The 23869-nt window shown below is 35.9% G+C and overlaps 1 protein-coding gene across 2 annotated transcripts in view; it reads left to right on the top strand.

Moving 5' to 3' along the window:
- The window catches only part of MACC1 (MET transcriptional regulator MACC1), a 79709-nt gene extending 56313 nt beyond the window's left edge, over positions 1–23396 (top strand). For both annotated transcript variants that reach the window (XM_033193025.1, XM_033193024.1), the window contains exons 3-5: positions 1206–3247; positions 7310–7498; positions 22256–23396. In XM_033193025.1, the coding sequence (XP_033048916.1) occupies positions 1206–3247; positions 7310–7498; positions 22256–22468 (2444 nt within the window). In that variant the 3' untranslated portion in view covers positions 22469–23396. The remainder of the gene's footprint in view (positions 1–1205; positions 3248–7309; positions 7499–22255) is intronic.
- The last annotated feature ends 473 nt before the right edge of the window (positions 23397–23869 follow it).

Below are 23869 nucleotides of genomic sequence, written 5' to 3'. Positions count from 1 at the left end.
TGGAGCATCAAAAAATTAACCTGATACTCAGAAGAAAAGTAAGTTTTAAGAGAGTTAGGGGATACTGTATTAAAGAAAAGTGTGAATGTAAGAGAAATGCCATCTTTATTTTTCAAAATCCAGCTTCTAATTTTTAGCATGTAACACTTAAAAACATTTCATTCAAGACAATGGTTCTATGTATATTAAACAAAAGAAATTCTGACATTTAGCTTGAATTATTTTTTCAGTAGAACTTCTGAAAATTTGGTTGGCCTGTCTCTAAAAGCAGCACCAGCTTCACAAAGTCTGCAGAGTCTTTATAATTATTTACTAAGAAATGAACAAGTATGAGTGGCTCTACACACACAAAAAATGGCTTCAATGTTGTGAGCTATCTAGAAATTCTTATAATAGAAGTGTAAATATTTTAATGTTACAAATTCTTAAGACACTTACTTTCCGAAGTAATAATGCTTCAATTTCTAGTGGTAAAATTATTATTTGCCATCGCAATCTTGAGTGCAACAAATTCCTTTGATCAATAAAACCAGTGGTGGTCTAAATTTTCAATGTTCATTTTATTAGTTCATTTTCCTGAAAAATGTTCATATTATGAACATTTTTCAATAGAAAGTTACAGAATTATCTAATAAATTAATGACTTTCTAATTTAGTATATTATTTTAAATATTATTTTAAATGTTGAGATGTATCTGATATTGTCTACATATTGAATATTATCTGAAAAGGAAAACATTAAGTTAATATTCTGAATGTAATGAGACCAACAATCCAATGTTTAGAAAAATGTGGATAATTGAATAACTGATTTATTCTGTTTGACCAGAAATTTGCATTTGTAAACATGATACATAAAATAATAAAGCACAAACACATGCTAGTCTGAGTCATTTTCAAGAAAATGTGCTAAATATATTATTACATCCTATTAAATATTTATTTGTTTAGTTTACAAATCATGATGTCTTAAAATAACATTACATATGTTCAAAAAATAACCTGGTAGAAAAAATATTCTTTTCTCATTACATACAAATTTGACCAAATTTAACATTGAGTTTGTGTTAGCTGGTAGACTAGACATCAGAAAGAAAAATGAAAAGTAAGTCCTGAATTTTTAAGCTATGGGAAAAAATGATCTTGATTATAACTCAGAATGCCACCTTATCTTTGTTTTGCTTTGTCTTTCCTTAAATAACAAGAATGCCAAGATCCAGACTTGCTTCACAATCGGCCGGATGCTTTCACGCTTCATGGTAATAATGCTTCCAAAGTTACAAATCCATTCTGGAATCAACTGTCTGCTTCTAACCCATTTTTGGATGACATAACTCAGCTAAGAAATAATAGGAAGAGAAATAATATTTCCATCTTAAAGGAAGATCCTTTTCTTTTCTTTAGAGAAATAGAAAATGGGAATTCTTTTGATTCCTCCGGTGATGAACTTGATGTGCATCAGTTACTTAGGCAGTCTTCCTCAAGAAAATCTGGAAGATCTAAAAGCATTTCAGAACTTCTGGACATTTTAGATGACACAGTACGTTCCCATCACAGTATACATAACTCTGAACAGATTCTACTACAAGACTTAGAATGGCTTAAAAATGACCGAGAGGCTTATAAAATGGCTTGGTTAAGTCAACGCCAGCTGGCCCGCTCCTGCCTTGATTTGAATACAATTAGTCAGAGCCCTGGATGGGCCCAGACACAACTTGCAGAGGTCACCATAACTTGCAAAGTAAACCATCAAGGAGGATCAGTACAATTACCTGAATCAGACATCACTGTTCATGTGCCCCAAGGTCATGTGGCTGTGGGGGAATTCCAAGAGGTGTCTCTAAGGGCTTTCCTTGATCCGCCACACATGCTTAACCATGATCTTTCATGCACTGTGAGCCCATTGTTGGAAATCATGTTAGGCAACCTCAATACAATGGAAGCCCTTTTGCTGGAGATGAAAATTGGGGCTGAAGTGAGAAAGGATCCTTTCAGCCAAGTCATGACAGAAATGGTGTGTTTACACAGCTTGGATAAAGAAGGCCCTTTTAAAGTTTTAAGCAACTGCTACATTTATAAAGACACCATCCAAGTCAAGCTAATCGACTTGAGTCAGGTAATGTATCTAGTGGTTGCTGCACAAGCTAAAGCTCTTCAGTCACCAGTTGCCACCATTTGGGATTATATCCACAAAACCACCTCAATTGGAATTTATGGACCCAAATATATCCATCCCAGTTTTACTGTTGTTTTAACAGTTTGTGGACACAATTATATGCCAGGACAACTTACAATTTCTGATATTAAGAAGGGCGGAAAAAACGTATCTTCAGTCGTGTTTCAGCTTTGGGGAAAGCAGTCATTTTTACTTGACAAGCCACAAGATTTAAGTGTTTCTGTTGTTTCCTGTGATCCTGATTTTGAAGTAAAGACAGAAGGAGAAAGGAAAGAAATTAAACAAAACCAATTGGAAGCAGGTGAAATAGTTCATCAACAATTTTTATTTTCTTTAGTTGAGCACAGAGAGATGCACTTGTTTGATTTTTGTGTTCAGATGGAACCTCCCAATGGTGAACCAGTTGCACAGTTCTCTGTCACTACTCCTGATCCAACTCCAAATCTAAAAAGGCTCTCAAATCTGCCAGGCTATTTGCAGAAGAAGGAGGAAATCAAGCCTGCTCCTTTATCACCAAAAATGCTTATTAAATATCCCACATTTCAAGATAAAACATTGAACTTTACCAACTATGGGGTAACCCTGAAGGCAGTGCTAAGACAAAGCAAGATTGATTACTTCCTTGAATATTTCAAAGGGGACACAATAGCTCTCCTCGGGGAAGGTAAGGTAAAAGCTATTGGGCAGTCCAAAGTGAAAGAATGGTATATAGGAGTCCTCAGAGGTAAGATTGGACTTGTACACTGCAAAAATGTCAAGGTGATTTCAAAGGAACAAGTAATGTTTATGTCAGATAGTGTCTTAACAACCAGAAATCTTCTTGAACAAATTGCCCTGCCTTTAAAAAAGTTGACTTATATCTACTCGGTTGTATTAACCTTGGTGTCAGAAAAAGTTTATGATTGGAAAGTTTTAGCTGATGTCCTGGGTTACTCACATCTGTCTCTGGAAGATTTTCATCAATTTCAAGCAGTCAAAGAATCAGAAAAAGTTTCTTATGTTATAAAGAAGTTAAAGGAAGATTGCCACACAGAGAGAAATACAAGGAAGTTTCTGTATGAACTTATTGTGGTGAGTATTGCTTGATCATAGTAATGAATTGCCATAGAGAATTATATTAACTTGACAATATTTATAACCAAACATGTGAGAGGAGAAATGTTTAAAAATTCAGCAGTCTTAAATACATTAAAGATACTTTATAGCAAATTAGTTTTTCCTACATAATCATAAAACTGATTTCTTAAACTTGAGATTCACTTGTGATTTCCCCCCAAAACTGGATCATCTTTTAAAAGAAAATTAAAAGTTCTGTTTGTGCTGGGCTTAACAGTTCAGATACGACTTCTCTTCCTGTCTCAAATATTTAGACAGCTCTTAAGATACCAGAGAGGCTCCATAACATGAAAGCAAGCTAAAGAAAACTAACTTGGCCATTGTTAGAGATCACTTTTCAGTGTGTGTGGGATTTTTTTCTTTTCTTTTTTTTTTTTTTTTTTTTGAGACAAAGTCTGGGTCTATCACTCAGGCTGGAGTGCAGTGGCATGATCACGACTCACTGCAGTTTCAACCTCCAGGGATCAGCTGCCCAAGTAACTCAGACTATAGGCAGGTGCTACCATGCCTGGGTATTTTTTGTTTTTTTCTCACTATGTTGCCCAAGATGCTCTTGAGCTGCTGGCCTCAAGCAATCTTCCCACCTTGGCCTCCCAAAGTGCTGAAATTACAGCCATGAGCCACCACACCTGGCTATTTCTTTTTTTTTTTAAATGTATTACCAATATCCTTTAGCAATTTAATATTCTTATGTGTGCAATGCATTACAGCCCAAATAATGATATTAGTATTCTCATCTTAATCCTCATGTTTAAATAGGACTCTTAGGGTCAAATTCTTTAATGTAGTATCCAACCCAGTGGAAGGCTCAGTGGAGAATTACAAAGTACTTTTTACCTTTAAAGTAGAAATTCAATATTTTATACAAATAAAAAATATCAAGAGCATATTTCTAAAAATGGTTAAAACATGAGTGTAAAAATAATGATTGTCAATACTTCTCTAGTGCTCATTTAGCCATTAACAACTCTATGGGGTAAGTATAGCTAGTGTCTTCATCTTACAGATGGAAGAAACCAAGTCTTAGAAAGTTAGGCGATTTGCCTAAGTCCTATAGCTGCCTATTCTTAGAGATGGGATTTAAACATTTTTTGGTTTCATGTTTAAAGCCACTATGCCTTCATGAAACAAAGTAATGTGTGTGTGTATAAAAATGTTTGTATAAGTACTATATATGTGTAGGTATGTGTATTAAATACCATTATAATTGTGAAAGGCTGGTGCTCTGTAGAAGGTAAATAAAATGATATAGGCAGGTTCATGCAAGTGGGCAAAGTTTTAATCAAGATGCAAAAGAAGTAGAAAATATTTGGAGGACAAGTTTAATCTGTGGCATTAACAATGATTCATATAATAAATAAATATATATAACATTATCTGTCTTTCAATATTTTTGATGATTCTACAATGATACTTAGAGGAGCTGAAATTCAAAAGTTCCAATATCCAGTTGCTAAGTTGATAGATTTTTTATGGTGTGCTGCATTCTTTCCTACCCTGGGACATTCAGAACTATTGGAGACTGAATGTTAGAAGCTGCCCTACCTGGTGGAAGCTGCATGTGCATTTTGTAATAGCTCATTAACTCTCATAGCTCATATTCAATATTCACCTGCAAAGGTTTGAATTGGAAGAATAATTTCTTTTGTTCTTTTAGTGGCCTAAAAATGTTGTAATGCCCAAAGGTCATTAATGATGGTCTGAATTCAAGCCTGATCATACCTGTACTTTTTGGGGTATGATAATTATCAGAGTGCCTCAAGTGTCTAGCTAGAAAATCTAGTAGAGAGTCCATTCAAGTGGGGAGTTTCCAAGCCTTAGTGGAGGTTTCAGGATTTCTGTTTGAAGAGGCTCAGGCCTGGTTCTCTGGCTGGCAGGTAATGGAGCATGGGGTATAGAGTTGTTTCTTGAAACTTTCTTTGCATGGTAAATATACATTTTCCTAGGATTGCATATTAATTTGGGGTGGCAGGAAGAGACCTGATAAGCTGAAAAAGATTGTGGGATCCAAATCCTTCAGTCATCTCTCGACATTGAGACTGGCTGTCCTTCATGCTTGACACTCTCTAAAGCACTTCAGCATCCAATTTGATTTTCACAATGATTATGGAGGTTTAGACAAAGTAGAATTAACACTGTATCAATTTTTAAAATCATTAAATAGAGATATTGTGTGATGCATTTAAAGTCTTATACTTTGGGGAGCTGGATTTTACACTCATGTTTTGTGACTCCAAGTACAGATCTTTTCTCTAAAACAAGAAACTGGAATATAAAATAGTAACCCCACTCCATAGATTACTAAAAGCACCACCAGGGACCCGCTGGCTCAGTATTGTTTCTCACTGAGGTTGTAACTCTTCAGTATAAAGGTTTGGATCCATTTATGTATCAAAACCATGGGTAGTCCTTCTAACTGCATACTTCCAGGGGAATGAACATGCTATCAACTTTCATAGTTGCCTTACTTGCTCATTCATTTTTACTTATTGTTTCATATTGGTAGATAAAGCCCCAAAGTGTCATTAAATAATGAGGGGCTACAAAGCATATTTACAGTAGTTCCCCTTATCCACAGTTTCACTTTCTGTGGTTTTGGTTACCTACCATCAACCATGGTTAACAAATAGGTGAGTGGAGTACAATAAGGTATTTTGAGAGAGAGAGGTCACATTCATATAACTTTTGTTAGAGTGTATTGTTATGATTGTTATATTTTATTACTATTGTTGCTAATCTCTTACTGTGCCTATTTTATAAATTAAACTTTTCCATAGGTGTGTATGTATAGGAAAAAACATAGTGTGCATAAAATTTGGTACCATCTGCAGTTTCAGGCATCCACTGGGCGGCCTAGAAACGTGTCTCCTGGTTAAGGGGGAGCTACTCTATTTTCTCATTTGAACAAAGAAGAAGTATGGATAGATGTAATCCCATATTTTAAAAATAGTACTCAAGGCAAAACACAAACTTGTAGACTTGTTTGAAACATGCGTGGTTAAGTAAGAGTCTGATGGTTTTCTATTTTGCATTGTAGAAGACTAGGTGTTTTTTTTGTTGTTTTTTGTTTTTTTTTTTTGAAGGAGTCTTGCTGTGTCACCCAGGCTGGAGTGCAGTGGGGCGATCTTGGCTCACTGCAAGCTCCGCCTCCCGGGTTCATGCCATTCTCCTGCCTCGGCCTCCGGAGTAGCTGGGACTACAGGTGTCCGCCACCATACCCAGCTAATTTTTTGTATTTTTAGTAGAGTCAGGGTTTCACCGTGTTAGCCAGGATGGTCTCGATCTCCTGACCTCGTGATCCACCCACCTCGGCCTCCCAAAGTGCTGGGATTACAGGCGTGAGCTGCTGCGCCCAGCTGGTGTTTTGTCTTTAATACCTTGTAGTTTATGTTTAATACCATTCTATTGGTGATGAGGGAGAGTATTTTAATAAACATATATATTTTTTAAACTTATAAACATCAATAGCTTTGTTCAAAGTTGAAGGAATGCCTCTTTTTTTTTCACAACAGATATGATTCTGGGATGTTTTAAGTCATATTTTGGTGAAAATAGAACAATATTTACCATCACCAGTTCACATACACTTTAGAGAAATTTTTGTAGCCAGTCCTCTCATAGAGCAAGGCGTTATTTCTCATGAGTAAATAACCAATTCTAGATTGATAAATTAGACTGCTGGAACTTCAGAGTACCATTGGAAGTGTGTACTTTAACTTCCTTTTTTCACAATTAAAGATACAAAGACACATATTAGTTAAGTGGTTTATCCAAGGTCCTATAATTAGCCACTGAATTAGTTCTAAATCTCCCCTAATTCTGACTTAGTTATGTCCACTGTAGTTTGCTTATAGAATTTGCTTAAATGTGAATCAACTTCTTGAACTTTAGAAAACTCAATTATGTATGTAGTGAAAAAAGGACTCCCATTTGTAGAATATGTAATAAAAAGGCCAATTTATAGAGAAAAAACCCAAGTTAGTTGCTTTTAATTGTGACATGTAATTGTTGCTGCAGGCTCTTCTGAAAATGGATTGCCAATGGTTAGTTGCACGTCTCATCCAAGAAGCTGCTATTCTGACTTCAGCTGTCAAGCTTGGAAAAGGCTGGAGGGAACTAGCTGAAAAGTTAGTACGACTCACAAAGCAACAAATGGAGGCATATGAAATTCCTCATCGAGGAAACACTGGAGATGTTGCTGTTGAGGTAAGACTTATTTGTGTAATTCAATAGTGAAAAGCTGCAGACCAAGTAACACTAATGTAATCAAACCGTACCACATTCAGGAATTCACTGTGGGAGTGTCCAAGTTGATCCACTAACTGAATCACTGCGCTAGTAACTCCTCAATACTATCTGAAATATAGACACACTCTCTTAAAAGGCATTGAGAGCCTTTGAAACATTGATATTTCTTCTTTTGGATTTCATATTCTCATGGCCTTTGATCAATGAATTCATTGATCAAATTGGGCCAGTAAGTGGGGATGGCTATAAGAACTTGAGTCATAAAACAGGTACATTTTGAAGGTGGGAGACAGTATCAAGTCAGGACAATAGAGGAAAGTATAATAATATGTATTTATCGGCCTCAGGCATAGACTTAGTCACTTGTGATAACTAATGCTCAGTGACAAGAAGCATTAAGAAAGTGGATATAGAGCCACTGGTGATGAGAAATAGATACCTAAGAGCTTCATTATCTCCTTCAGAATGTTGCCTACAATAACGACAGGCATCAATTGCAGAATGATAGCACTTAGTACAAAGTAAATATTTACCATGAAAATATTGTTTTTATCAAAACAAATGTATGCTGTTAGGCACAAGTTAAATATTTTTCTCTAGATTACCATAAAGAACTGTGAGTCAATTTTTGTTGAATTAAATAAATAAAAATATTCCAGTGAAGGGCACATGTAAAATATTCTGTATCTCTCTCTCTAAATGAACAAGCATTTTGAAGATATTTATGTTTAAGGAAATCTCTCTCTTATTAGAGATGACTTGGTGAGGGCAGAAGAGGTATTCTTCACTTTGTTTTTGGCAGAGAGCTGGGAATTCATTTTTGGAGAAAATTTTCTTACTTTGATGCAACCATTCCAGTTGGGTGAACAGGGCAAAGCCACCTTTGCATGAAAAGTAGAGACAAATCGAGTCAGCTGAATTCCAGCAGCTGCAGTGGAAGTGTCAGCAGGCTGGTTTCTGAGTTCCTGCAGCCTGGCTTTCCAGCCAGGACTTCTCCAAAATAAGACTCTTTAGCCAGGAGCAGCCAGGGACTGAGGATATCTTTCCACATTTAACTCCATAAACTTAGAAGGTCATTACAGCCTATAAATAAGCATAATAGAGCATTCAGTGCAGTACACAAAATGGACTCAAGTGTTTACAGAATGAGATGAAAGATAGGAAGCCTTTGAGAAGGAAAAACAAATATTATGAGGGATACGCTCTTCTGATTCGGACATTTCAGTTAACTGATTAAAAAGTTGTCTAATTGAAAGCAGGACCTTTTTTTCTTAATAAGGTTCTGTTTTGAAAGAGTTTTGTTGAGAGTTATTTATCAGAGTTATTTATTCTGTCAGCCTCCATAAGCATCTGGCTTCTTTCTAATTGTGGCTGTTTATAGTTTGTCTTCCCCTAAATCTTCACGGAGGCCAGCAAACCACCTACTTTTCCATTATTTACTTTTGCAGAGCCCAAATCATAAATGACTAAGTCTTTGCCTGAGGCTGACAAACACTCAGAAGGAGAAAGGAAAGCCCCTAGGTGACTTTCTATGATAGTTCAACTTATTGTGATTAATAGTAATAGTCATCACTCAGATTCATGTTATTCAATACTTAGAAAAATCCACAGTATATTGGCCTAAGGTCATTCCAAATAATCTACAGAAATCTTACCTATGAGGTCACTTAACTAATGGGTAAATATATGCTAATTTCCAACCTCCTAAAAAAACAGCTGTATAATTTTTCTCTTTGGGAGGAGATTCTTAAATATGATCAATTTACAATTCAAGTAGTTGATTTCAAAGCACACTGATATTAGTTCTGGGTAGGGGGTGCAGAGCCGGGGGAAGTGCACTGGGGCAGGGAGATAACCAGGTCTAGCGGTTACTGGGCTGCTTTTTTTCCTGTATCTCATTTCCTCAGAGGGCACACACTGCAAAAATTGCCTTCTATGTGTGCCAACACCTACAGTTGGGTTCTTTCACTTACTTTCTCTCCTTTAACTTCTTTCTCTTCCCTTTGTTCTATTTTTATTGTGTCTTAGGGAGAGTTATCTGGCACTGACTCCATGACAGGCACTGTTCTGGAAATATTACAGAAATTAACTAATGTAATCCTTTCAATAAAAACTTATGGGGCAGACACTAATATCTAAGATATAGAGAGGATAAGTAACTTGCTTAAACATACACAGCTAGAAAGTCCTGGAACCATGTTTAGAGCACAGACATTTGACTTCAGAGTCCATGACTTTAACCATTGCACTCTGTCCATCACTGTTTAACATGGTGACTAAGTTGCAGAGTCAGAAGGTGCGACCAGGGTTAAGCAACTCATTTCATTTTATATTTGTCCTCTTTTCAGGCCATGTAAAGTAGCCATAGTAGTATCAAAATTGGCCTCAAAATTAAATCTTTACCAAGCCTCAAGCTGATTAAAGAATTAAGTATATTAATAATACATTTGTCAGATTTTCTTTTTTTATTCTTTTTTTTACTGTTTTATTATTATTATTATTATACTTTAAGTTCTAGGGTACATGTGCATAACGTGCAAGTTTGTTACATATGTATACTTCTGCCATGTTGGTGTGCTGCACCCATCAACTCGTCAGCACCCATCAACTCGTCATTTACATCAGGTATAACTTCCAATGCAATCCCTCCCCCCTCCCCCCTCCCCATGATAGGCCCTGGTGTGTGATGTTCCCCTTCCTGAGTCCAAGTGATCTCATTGTTCAGTTCCTACCTATGAGTGAGAACATGCAGTGTTTGGTTTTCTGTTCTTGTGATAGTTTGCTGAGAATGATGGTTTCCAGCTGCATCCATATCCCTACAAAGGACACAAACTCATCCTTTTTTATGGCTGCATAGTATTCCATGGTGTATATGTGCCACATTTTCTTAATCCAGTCTGTCACTGATGGACATTTGGGTTGATTCCAAGTCTTTGCTATTGTGAATAGTGCCGCAATAAACATACGTGTGCATGTGTCTTTATAGCAGCATGATTTATGATCCTTTGGGTATATACCCAGTAATGGGATGGCTGGGTCATATGGTACATCTAGTTCCAGATCCTTGAGGAATTGCCATACTGTTTTCCATAATGGTTGAACTAGTTTACAATCCCACCAACAGTGTAAAGGTGTTCCTATTCCTCCACATCCTCTCCAGCACCTGTTGTTTCCTGATTTTTTAATGATTGCCATTCTAACTGGTGTGAGATGGTATATCATTGTGGTTTTGATTTGCATTTCTCTGATGGCCAGTGATGATGAGCATTTTTTCATGTGTCTGTTGGCTGTATGAATGTCTTCTTTTGAGAAATGTCTGTTCATATCCTTTGCCCACTTTTTGATGGGGTTGTTTGTTTTTTTCTTGTAAATTTGTTTGAGTTCTTTGTAGGTTCTGGATATTAGCCCTTTGTCAGATGAGTAGATTGCAAAAATTTTCTCCCATTCTGTAGGTTGCCTGTTCACTCTGATGGTAGTTTCTTTTGCTGTGCAGAAGCTCTTTAGTTTAATTAGATCCCATTTGTCAATTTTGGCTTTTGCTGCCATTGCTTTTGGTGTTTTAGACATGAAGTCCTTGCCCATGCCTATGTCCTGAACGGTACTCCCTAGGTTTTCTTCTAGGGTTTTTATGGTATTAGGTCTAACATGTAAGTCTCTAATCCATCTTGAATTAATTTTCATATAAGGAGTAAGGAAAGGATCCAGTTTCAGCTTTCTACTTATGGCTAGCCAATTTTCCCAGCACCATTTATTAAATAGGGAATCCTTCCCCCGTTTCTTGTTTCTCTCAAGTTTGTCAAAGATCAGATGGCTGTAGATGTGTGGTATTATTTCTGAGGACTCTGTTCCGTTCCATTGGTCTATATGTCTGTTTTGGTACCAGTATCATACTGTTTTGGTTACTGTAGCCTTGTAGTATAGTTTGAAGTCAGGTAGCGTGATGCCTCCAGCTTTGTTCTTTTGACTTAGGATTGTCTTGGCAACGCGGGCTCTTCTTTGGTTCCATATGAACCTTAAAGCAGTTTTTTCCAATTCTGTGAAGAAACTCATTGGTAGCTTGATGGGGATGGCATTGAATCTATAAATAACCTTGGGCAGTATGACCATTTTCATGATATTGATTCTTCCTATCCATGAGCATGGTATGTTCTTCCATTTGTTTGTGTCCTCTTTGATTTCACTGAGCAGTGGTTTGTAGTTCTCCTTGAAGAGGTCCTTTACATCCCTTGTAAGTTGGATTCCTAGGTATTTTATTCTCTTTGAAGCAATTGTGAATGGAAGTTCATTCATGATTTGGCTCTCTGTTTGTCTGTTACTGGTGTATAAGAATGCTTGTGATTTTTGCACATTAATTTTGTATCCTGAGACTTTGCTGAAGTTGCTTATCAGCTTGAGAAGATTTTGGGCTGAGACAATGGGGTTTTCTAAATATACAATCATGTCATCTGCAAACAGGGACAATTTGACTTCTTCTTTTCCTAACTGAATACCCTTTATTTCTTTCTCTTGCCCGATTGCCCTAGCCAGAACTTCCAAGACTATGTTGAATAGGAGTGGTGAGAGAGGGCATCCCTGTCTTGTGCCAGTTTTCAAAGGGAATTTTTCCAGTTTTTGCCCATTCAGTATGATATTGGCTGTGGGTTTGTCATAGATAGCTCTTATTATTTTGAGGTACGTTCCATCAATACCGATTTTGTCAGATTTTCTGAATACCTTAACCATTTCTTAATTTTTTCTAAGGTGAAGAAAAAGCCTCTCTTTGGAAACTTTTGAGAATGTCACTTTTTAAATTAACCACCTCCTCAAGTTAAATTTTAAGAAATGTTACTCAGTTTTTCTAATGACATGATAATACTACCTAAAAGCAAAACTGTAAAGCTTGGAATCTGATAATAAACAAAGTGTGTTTTTCAGAGCATTTCTTTCAGGAAAAAATGCACTTATGCTATACAAAGATGTCACCATTGCTAAGGTTCTTCTGTGAAAGTTAGTGAAAATTTATTGGAGTTTTCGGAATATATTTAGAGCTTTAATTTTTTAAAAAAGGAATCAATAGAATATTAGAAAAATAGCTCACTTTTTAAATGTTGAATTTTACAAGGGGACGTGCTGGGGATTCAGAGATAAGAAATTCACTGGCCAAAACTGGGTGCTCTTCACTGAGCCTTCTAGGGATGGTTACCACAAATGACAACAATTGTTCTTCAGCTCCCTCATTGGCACCCTTGTGTAACAATATAGATTATGCTATTTTTATCTCGTTTAATAAGGACACATATTCACTAAGGACATTAAAGTTTCACTTCCTTTCTTTTTTTTTTTTTTTCTTTGAGATGGAGTCTGGCTCTGTTGCCCAGACTGGAGTGCAGTGGCACAATCTTGGCTCTCTGTAATCTCCGCCTCCCAGGTTCAAGAAATTCTCCTGCCTTAGCCTCCTGAGTAGCTGGGATTACAGGTGCATGCCACCATACCTGTATGATTTTTGTATTTTTAGTAGAGACGGGTGTTTCACCAGGTTGGTCAGGCTGGTCTCGAACTCCTGACCTCAGGTGATCCACTCACCTTGGCCTCCCAAAGGGCTGGCATTACAGGTGTGAACCACCGCTCTTGCCTCACTTCCTTTCTTAAATTACCTTTGCCCACTGGGCTCTATCTCAACCACAGGCACCAATAGTCCTGTCGAGAATGGTTGCTTATCCAACCTGCCAGAATGGGCTACTCTCCCAGTGGAAATCAGCGAAGTCAATGTTCCTTATGGTAATTTTTTTTATCTCAGAAACTACTCACCTGCAGAGATTCATAATTAGGAAGATGTATTTTACGTCTTTTTGTAGTCACCATTTAATCAATGCAGGTCTAATTTTCCTTTGTATCTTCTATTCACAACCTGTTCCTCGTTTTCTGACTGGCTGCTAGAGAGTTCAAAGTACTTTATTCCAAGTCTAGATTAAAGATGGGAAAGTTGTTGATTTTCAAGCAGTATTATTCATTTTCTATAAGTGAATAAAAGATTCCACATGGAATTCTTTCCACTTGTTTCGTATCTTATATCTGTGTCCTAGCCTTCAGTATTTAATTCGTCCATATACTTAACGCTTGTTCTGGGTCTATCAGTTCTGAACACTGGTTTTGGAGCCATAAAAAACACAAAATATGATTATTTTTCCTTAAAAACCAGGTTTTATTTTGGCCTGGGAATTGGGATAAACTGTTAATATTTGAATTGTTATAATATTTCTTAAAAGTATATGATTAGATGACAATGGTAATAGTTGTAATTTACCAAGTGTTCATTGTCAGCTAGTCATTATGAGCATTTTCTTCACAATATCTCTATTATTTCAATATACTTTGTAAGGAAAACATTATAGCCATCTGCTCTTTACATATATGCAAACTGAGGGTGAATGTATTTGTGTAATTTATCCAGTTACATGGCTATTAAGTGCAAGTATTTAGATCTGAATTCACTTTGTCTTATATAAAGTCCTAACTGCTGTATTATACTAATGGTAAGCCCTTTCAAATTTAACTTATTTAAAAAATATCAAAGTGGTGAGGAGCAATTAGAAGACACATCCTAGCTTTGAAGGATGGGTGGCCTTTGAGTAATTGGAGAGGAATAGAAGTAGACTTCAGTGCTTCTAAATATCAGTGATGTGGCCGGGAGGGGAGATTTCATCTTAATAATTACTGGGTGATGTGGTCAGGTACATATGTTGGTATCAATGGAGGGAAGTCTTCAATGACTACCAGAGCATAGAGGTTAAGATTCTTGGCTGGACTTCTGTTCCACCTCTACTATCTATTACCCCTCAAGCCTTGGGCAAATTACTTTACTTTCCTGGGAATCTATTTTGTGTGTCTGTGAAGTAAGGAAAATAATACTATCTTACTCATTGGATATTTAGAAGATCAAATGAGATAACAAATGTGTAATATTTGGGACACTGTTTTGCATATTATAGTCACTAAATACATGTTATTTATTATTTTAACGAAGAGGAAGAGGAAAAGGTGAATTTGACAACTATGTAACATTGAGTAATTTTTGGAAAATAGAATAAAATACACTCTTTTTTAGTAATATGACTGAGAGTGCCTATAGGAAGAATGTAAGGAAAAAGTTAGCAATTATTTCAAGGTTTCTCATCTGAGAAACTGGCAGAATAGCAATGCATGGAAAAAAAATGAGATAAAGGCTTGGCTGATCAACTTATTTCTTATGGGCTTAACAACATTTAATTTTCCTTGGAAATTATCTCTCGCAAAAGTTAAGAGAAATATCCTTGGGCTATATGGTTTTCTGGCTTACTTGGCAACTTCTGGATTCTGCTTACAGGGATGTTGAATTATCAAGTTCTGATCGGGGCCTGGTTCAGTTCTAGCCTTGGTACTTAATTCTTTTGTTTGCTGTTCTTTTGAAATGAGAAATATATTTATAATTTCTTAGAGAAGGGAGAAGTATTATATGGAAATTCACATACCAGTTGTAAAATGTGTAGAATGAGATCTCAAATATTCATTGTTTGGACTACAGATTTGGCACAGTGATGTTATTAGATTACCATCGTCTACTCTGTACAATTCTGTACTTGTTACAACCTTTAATTTCAAAAAGATACTCCATTTTGGGAGGAATGAAGTAAGAAAGCAAACAAAGCACAGTGGAATTTCTGGGGTAACACATTATATTCCTATGATTTTTGACTTAATTCTATATTATACACTGAAAATCAAATAGAAATAACAAGCATATTAAGTTAAACATTATTAAGAAAATGTAAAATGGATTTAAAGACACTACTTTTGATTTTAGGTTTTCTTTTTCAAGTTTTAGTACTAGGGAACATAAATAATAAGGAATTTCAGACAACCAAAATCCAGCTATATGTAAGACCAAAATCAGAATTTGTTAGAACTGCTTAATAATGAAATAAAGTTGTGGCAGTACTTTAATAAAATGGCCCTAGATTTATAGCAAGGTTACCTGGGTTCTTTTCCTGGATAGTTGACTGTGATTTTGTTACTTAACTTTAAACTCAACTATAATTAGCATTAATTGAGCACTTAGTGTGTGCCGAAAACATTTACATCCATTCCTTTGTATACTTAGCAATTCTTTTATAGCATTGGGTACACCTTTTTTTTTTCTCATTTGCCAGAAGAGGAAAGCAAGGGCGTAAAGAAAATTGATAGCTTACCTAAGATCCTGGAGCTGCTAAATTAAGAGTCTAGATTTAAACCAAGATGTTTGCCTCTAAATCCAGAGCTCTTGACACTATATTTTTTCATTTGTTTTAATGTTTACATTGAAAAATTAAATTGGAGAAGCCCAGTTTCTCTAAACACTGATGTCAGTTGTCTCCATGAATATATGTTTTTGGCAGGGGCATGGGTGGCAGTGATGATGAGGAGGGAATGAGGAATCCTCCCAACTAGGAGTTGGTAAGAATGGCTTAACCAGCAGGTTTTCCTACAATGTTTGACTATTTAAGCAGATGCACTAGCAAGGAATAGGTCCTCTGTCTTCCTCTGGCTCATGCTTAACCCCTGAAGTTCCAAGTGGTTATTCTCACCCAAATTTAGCTGGTTGTCCCCAATTATATTTTTTCAACAGAATATTGTGTCAAGTTTTAACCAAGCAGCATCTCCTTGGTGAGGACATAGGGGCCCCCAGATATGTTAGCCTCCCTTCTCTTCTGAAGACAACAGTAATCTTACCTTCAACAATATTTATGTACTTACTAATTATAGGAAATGTTAAAGCTTACCTGAATATTGTAAATGATGTACTGAGGATAGAACATATGTACTAATCATTAAGAAGGCAGCCTTGCCTTAATACTTCTTCAGCTAATGGTAATGAAAATGAAATGTTGTTCCTATAAGTTTCTGAGAAAAGTAGGTGGATTACTAATCCTTTAATGTGACAAAATGTAATTATCCAAAAGTAGTTAAAACCAATTGCATTCTTTTTGCTATTCATATTTTATAAGGGAAAAAAAGACACAGAATGCTATGCTCAAATCTGAATTTCTTTTACTCATGTTGCATTTCATTTTCTAGTGCATTATCTAATGAGTCTTACTGGCTTCTGGAAATGAGCACTCTAAATTTGGAAAACTATATTTTTTTTGCCTTTATTCCTATTTAATTTCTTTCAGCATCCCCACTTATTACTTTTTATTGCTCCATTACTTTTTACTTTGTCCTCTAACACTGACAAGATAACCTAAGACACACTTCTTCCACACAAAACCTGGAACTTTGGAAAACTGCGAACTTCCTGTGTTAAATACTTACTCAGGCTGCTGCCCTTTTTTTTTTTAATAAGGAGAAAAGCACATAGATGAAAAGTTAACAACTATGTTATCAGCCTCACGCTTCCTATTTAAGAATGAAACTGCAATATCGTGAAGTTACCATTAAAAATCTAAGAATAGGGTGCTGATGAGTTGATGGGTGCAGCACACCAACACGGCACAGGTATACCTGCACGTTGTGCACATGTACCCTAGAACTTAAAAGTATAATAATAATAATAAAAAATCTAAGAATAGAGGCGTAAGAATGCTGTCTATGTATTAAATATTTGTGATAGAAATGAGAAGGCTGAGAGTATTTTTGTGGTTAAGAATAACTTAACAACTAAAAAACAAACCCTCAGGAGCATGCTTTCCTTTTGATTTTTCGAAACACAAGTGCAGAGTTTCTGCATATCTTTTCTGAATCATAACATTGAGCAAGAGAGGAAGAACTATTTTTAAAACACAGAATAGATACAGGATGACATAAATCTGGAAGAGATCTTGGCGGTCTGTAACTGCTTTCTAGCCTTCGGAGGATTAAATGTTAGTCAGTCTAGAAAGAAAATTATTTATTCTACCCATTTTATTTCTTCAAATATTTCCAGAAAAGATGACTTCATTTTCTTTGCAACTTGTTACAAAATCTAGAATTTTTTGTGACCTAACTGGGTAGGTATTTTAGGGCTTAATTTCATAGAGTCTATTGTTAATTAATGTACACAAATTACCTCTTATGTCTCTGTCTTGGATGATATGTATTTACTTTTTAAGAAGACTAGAATGAAATGAGTTAATAAAAAATGCAGAAAAAATAAAAGTATCTTTAGAACTTGTGTCCAAATGTTCATATATCTATTCCATCTATTCCACAAAGGACAATCAAACAACTGATTAGCCTATTTATTGTATTGATGAGACCTGGACTATTAATCAGGTTTTGTTAAGGCAAATAGAGATTTTTTTTTTTTTTTTTTTGAGACCCAGGCTGGAGGGCAGTGGTGTGATCTCTACTCATTGCAACCTCTGCCTCCTGGGTTCAAGCGATTATCCTGCCTCAGCCTCCCAAGCAGCTGGGACTACAGGTACGCACCACCATGCCTCACTAATTTTTGTATTTTTAATAGATACAGGGCTCACCATAATGGCTAGGCTGGTCTCAAACTCCTGACCTCATGATCCACCCATGTTGGCCTCCCAAAGTGCTGGGATTACTTGCGTGAGCCACCACCCCCGGCCTAGAGATTTACTTATTAAGGGAAAACATAGTTCCCCAAATTTAATATTTTCTATCAGTGTATTAAGTATATAACTCTTGACATATGCTTTTGTTCCCATTCTTTCTCAATTTCTCATGATACTTGCCCCTCTAATTTTGTGCCCTAACTCCATAATGATTTTAACATCTTTTTGTATTTATGTTTCTGCCAAAGGAAGTTAACCTTTCTTCTTGGGTGCTTCATATATGCTACCTATTTAAGACTCATTAACCTTAAATTCTCCATATGGCAAAGCTAAGATTCAAACCCCAAATCCCCTTGCCATCATAGAATATTACTTAAACTTTTTTCTTTTAAAAATACCTCTATTTTCTACTGCTGCTTGCTAATTTCCAAAATCCTGGATTTGCCAAGTTTTTCTTCATATTCCCACATTGTTGATGTTACAGGTAGCAGTGGAGATAACAGAAAAGGGAAGACATGAGTGTTACACTGGCATATTTAACATCCAGCCCTGCAAAGGGAAAAACCCTAAACTTATAGCTTTTGTTAATTTTCTTAGTGTAAATATTCCGATCGGACATCATTTTAACCTACCATTGTGGTGTCACTGAACATGGAGTTGGGAGGATATCCAGGGAGCTTGTGTGAGCTGGCTCCAGCAAGCCAATGCATGTCTTTTTTTGGATGTTATTATACTGCTTGGCTTTTGCAAGATGAAACATGTGATTCACTTTCTTTCCCTTTGACTCCAGCTTCTCCCCATCCTTTTATTGCTTCTATTTCTCTCTTGTAGCCACTAATCATTGACTTAGTTGAGAATTAAATTTTGTATCCCTTTATTCTTTTCCTTGGCATTCTCTTCTACTCTCGTGTTTTACTGTCCTTGTAGCACAAGTGGTGCCAAACCCTTGTCTGTCCTCTCAAGGTCATCTCCCCGTTCCAATCATAATTTTTTATCAGATACCCTCCCTTTTGCTTGATGCTCAGTAGGACTGAAAATAACTCCTTAGCTTGCCCTTACCAAAAAAAAAAGTACTTTCTTCCCTATTCTATTAAAAAGTATAAATGCAAACTATATGCCAGATACTTGCTGAGGTATTTTGAACACAAAATTTGGGAATGATTATCCATATTTTATAGATTAAAAAAATTCCAACCTGAGATAACTTGATTAGTTTATCAAATTGACCTATCAAATAGGCAACGGAACTCAGATGTAAACACAGGACTCTGACACCCAAACCTATCTTTCTTTCCATTATGGCATCATGCCTCTCAGTGAATGGAACAATCATTTTTTTTTCTCACACTGATTTAAAATATGCAAGTAATTTTTGAGTCTTTCTGTTATTATCACATCCTATTATATCCATTGTGCCAGTGTTTGTGCAAGTATCTATCTCCTTCCTATGCTATAAGCTTCTAAAAGCAAGAGTCATGCAATATTCATCATTTTATTTCTTACTATAACAAAATTTATTGTAGTGGAAGGTAGTCAATAAACCTTGATTTAATAAGCGAAATAGTTAATGAACAATGATAATGTTGAATATTTTCATTGTATTTGTGCTATCAAAGCGTTTCTCTATCATCTTTGTTGAGAGCTACCAATGATTTTTGTATATAGAAGATGAAATTTTACACCAAAGGAATATTCAGGTTTAATTTGCTACAATGAGGAGGAAAACTGGAATGCAGAATATGCTCATATTTTAGTGTATATCATAAAGTTTATCAACGCCCTGTTGTTTTCACCCCAATGTTCTTTTATCCATTTCTAGCCAGATTATGGTTTACACTCCAGGGAATCTCAAATCGGTTTAGGGCAATATTCTGCCTTGCATTTCAGACAAATTCAGGGGACACTTGGGAAGTTTTTACACCTTCAAAAGTCTTAATTAGGGCCTGGGACTCAGTAATGTATCCAAATTTCTCTGATTTGCAAAAGCTGTGGACACTACGCTGTTGTGAGTGCAAATTGCCAAATGTGAAGACGTTATATGGTGCTCTGCATAAATGCATGAGTAGATGTGTCATTGGACCTTTCCTGAATCTGTAGTTTCTATTTTTCGCATCACCTCTGGCATTTCCTGCCCTCAGCAGCATGGAGGAGCTGCTTTTTGATTGAGTGTGCCTAAGGGCTTTTCTATACATAGCAATTCACAGTCCTGCAGCAAGATAGTCATAGACACAGAGCTTTTCTACTCATGAAAGTAGGTGGGGCCATTTTGGCTGCTTCTGACTGTAAAAGTATTTGAATCTGTAGTGTAGTGGACAACCCAAAATAAAATTAGCCATTTATAATTCTTGAGACATCTGTTTTCTGCGATGCTTTATGCTATCTACTATGCCATCCCCTTTTTACAGAAATGTTTTAAGTTGCTGTTTATCATAAAATATCTCCAGATACATCATTTGTCAGACTCAATCACTAACGGACTTAGAACAGTCTTAGAAGCCTTTAGCTATAAAAACCATTATTTTAAAAAATACGTGACAATTTGAACCAGTTGGTTGAGCATCAGGGACTTTTAAGTGAATGGAAAGTAGTATCCATGTCTCAGAGATTTTACAGACAGAATACCACTACAGAATAATCTATTTGTTTAGTGATTCTTTGCAACTGAGCAGTGACAACCAAGATTGAGTCTGACAAAAAGGTTCCATTGTGTCTCAACTGATAGTCCATTGTTGAGAAACTAGTGGCAATTGTACTTTGAGAAGTTTGATTTCAATGTCAATCTTCAGAAATGTAGATGAGCAGATACCTCATTCACATTCTATCAGACATAGAAGATACATTATTAATCTGGTTGGTGAGGGTAAAACTTACATACAAAAATCTGAGGTGATTTTTGTTGCTGCATCATATACCGACGTGGTATAACTTTCATAATTGTCTTTTATTCTCTACCTTGCAAAATTAAGCTTTGCCAAGAGAGATGAGGGAATGGGTTGTCATGGCTTCCCAGGAGTGTCAATTTGGACAAATAACATCAAATTGTCCTTAGGGCCTTTTATGTGGGTTGAATCAAATACATAATGGAACTCCCTATTTAGGTCTTTAATTCTTTTAACTTTAATTTTTAAAATTAGACCGTATGAGGATATTGGAGGATGGTGAAAATTAGATGCCAAGGCTTTAGTTCATGTGATATCACTAAACTATGATAGAGGTTCTACTTTAAAAGGGCAGTTCTGCGTAATATTTAGCTCAGAGTCTGTGTTCCTATATTTTGGAAGTGATAGAATCACAACCAAATTAGTTCAGTGAATCCCCCAAAATAAGCAAATAACTAAGCTTCTATTTCAAATATTCCAATTATAAGCGTAGGGTTCATTTTGTTGTTTCCCTAGAGAAAATTCATTTTAAGCTGTTGTGTGTGTGTGTGTGTGTGTGTGTGTGTGTATTTTACAATTTGTCTTATTTGGTCTGCCTTTGTCTCTATTCTCTCTCTAGCCTGGTTGCCTTGGTTACCATTACATACATGCTTGTCTGTGAAGTTTCTCTTTGACGTACATTTATTTCTATGGAAACAATGACATCATTGGTATGGGTAGGTGCTTAGGAAAAGCAAAAAGAAGCAGCATTGAATATTGGTTTTTCTTTGGATTATAAAACATATCATGAAAGAAATGTTTTAAATTAGAGAACTGTATTTTTGCTTTCATTGTGACTTGATCAAGAAGCTAGATTTTTGCTTGTTTATAGACTTGCTGGAGTAAAATGATTTAAAACGTTAAATATACTATTTCTCCCTTATATATTATTTGGTGTCATAAAACTCACCACAGATAGGTATAATAATAATAATTAACCTTAAAAATCTCTCAAATATTAAAAAGGCTATCTCAATAACATTTGTTATCATCAAAAAATTGTGCAAGGAATTTTATATTCACATTAAGGCAACAGCAATGTATAGATGATGGATCAATGGAAAAAAGGCCTCACTTGTAGTTATTATTCTTAAAATCTCTAGTTTTAAAAATACAAGGATATAGCAGGAAGCTGATAGTTATTAAACCATATTTTCTATGACATCAAATAAGTTCATGTATAATTGGCATTCTGTTTTCTTTTAAATCTTAAGAGGCTTTTTACATCTTTTTTTAAAAAACTATTTTCCTCTCCTTTCTACTTCCACACTACTCCGATCTATTTTTTTTTTTTTTCTTTATAGATGATGTGGAAGCCTGCCTATGATTTTCTGTATACCTGGAGTGCTCACTATGGAAATAACTACAGAGATGTGTTACAAGACCTTCAATCAGCTTTGGACAGAATGAAAAACCCTGTGACCAAACACTGGAGAGAATTAACTGGAGCTTTAGTACTAGTAAATTCTTTGGAGATTTTGAGAGTAACTGCATTCTCCACTTCTGAGGAAGTATAGAAATAAAGGGTGTGTTTTTGATGGGAGGGAAAATAGTAAGGGGAAAATGAGGTAATGGTGTGTGTGTGTGTGTGTGTCTGTGTGTTTGTGTGTAAGAAAGAAAGAATCTCAGAAAAGCATTATATTAATTTCCTTCATGTTCAAAACCAATTTTGTTTTCTGATGAAAGCACAGCCTAACTGATAGGCAAGATGGGTTTTATCCTCAAATATGTATTTTTGTGTATGTTTCGAACACAAGTATTAGGCTGCTTTGCTCTTAGAAAGGAAAGAAAAAAGAAAAGTGCCCTCTCTCTCTTTCAGTGTTATTTTAAATTTACTAAGTTAAAGCTGTTTGAATAATTACATCACACAGATACCTGGGTAAACTAGAGGCTATCAACATGAACAAAGCAGTGTTCCCAGGAGGCAGCTAGAAAGGGGGAAAGCAAGCACACACCCTGTGGCCAGTCACGGCTGACTGCTTTCCACACCTGACCTCTTCAGTTCATCAGTGGGCTTCACCAGCATCACCCCTATTTTTCATGTGAAGAAACAAAGGAACGGAGAGAACGTCTGAGGCTACACAGCCAGTACAAAGTAGGTTTTCTGCTTGAAAACCTATTTCGATTTCTTTTTAAAAAATCATACTGCATAACAGAATAGTAAAAACAAAATGCATGTTAAGACTTACAGGGAAACAGACGCCGTTTCATTTTAAGTGAGACTTGCTACTCTTTTTCATCATCTCTTGAAAGACTGCCAGAAGGAAAATACGACTTATCAGAAATCTGTTGTCTGCGTGCATGGACCTAGTGTTTTCATCAGCTTCCTTCAGCATTTTGGGGCCTCTCTAAATCCTACCTAACTTGGGACTTTTTCTGCAGGATTATAATATAAAATAGTTCTTTAGCTCTTGGGGATTTTTAATAATATGAGTTATTAAAAACAACCACCACCAGAAACTTGATTATACTGTTGAGTAGAGAGGTCTTAACCACCAAAAATACTGATATCTTTATGTTGGCATGCTCATGCAAACAAGTGTGCGTGTGTGTGTGTGTGTGTGTGTACCACAGTGTTTTATAAAGCACAGCCTAACTGATTATATAGGACAAAAATTATATAGGACCCTGGGTCAGTATAAATGCTAATGGCTGGCAAAGTTCACAAAGAGATGTTCTGTGCTTACTCATCTGTTCAATCTCTGGTTGCCTGTCAGTGTTTATGTGTGTATTTGGACAGTCATTCATTTATTGTCATTCAGTCAATAGGCAGAGTATATGTGTCTATTTTTTGGCAGGCATATAGATGCTTGAGGCTAATAATGGGGAAAAACCCAGCATGAACTCTGACTTTAGTAGTGCTAAGTGATAGATAATTTGGAAAAATGACACCGTTAAATATAAAATGGCATGCGTAA

The sequence above is a fragment of the Trachypithecus francoisi genome, unplaced genomic scaffold, assembly GCF_009764315.1.
Source record: "Trachypithecus francoisi isolate TF-2019V2 unplaced genomic scaffold, Tfra_2.0 Lachesis_group4, whole genome shotgun sequence".
In the NCBI taxonomy this organism is placed as follows: Eukaryota; Metazoa; Chordata; class Mammalia; order Primates; family Cercopithecidae; genus Trachypithecus; species Trachypithecus francoisi.
Note: the sequence above shows the minus strand (reverse complement) of the source record. Positions and strands in the feature narration are given on the sequence as shown.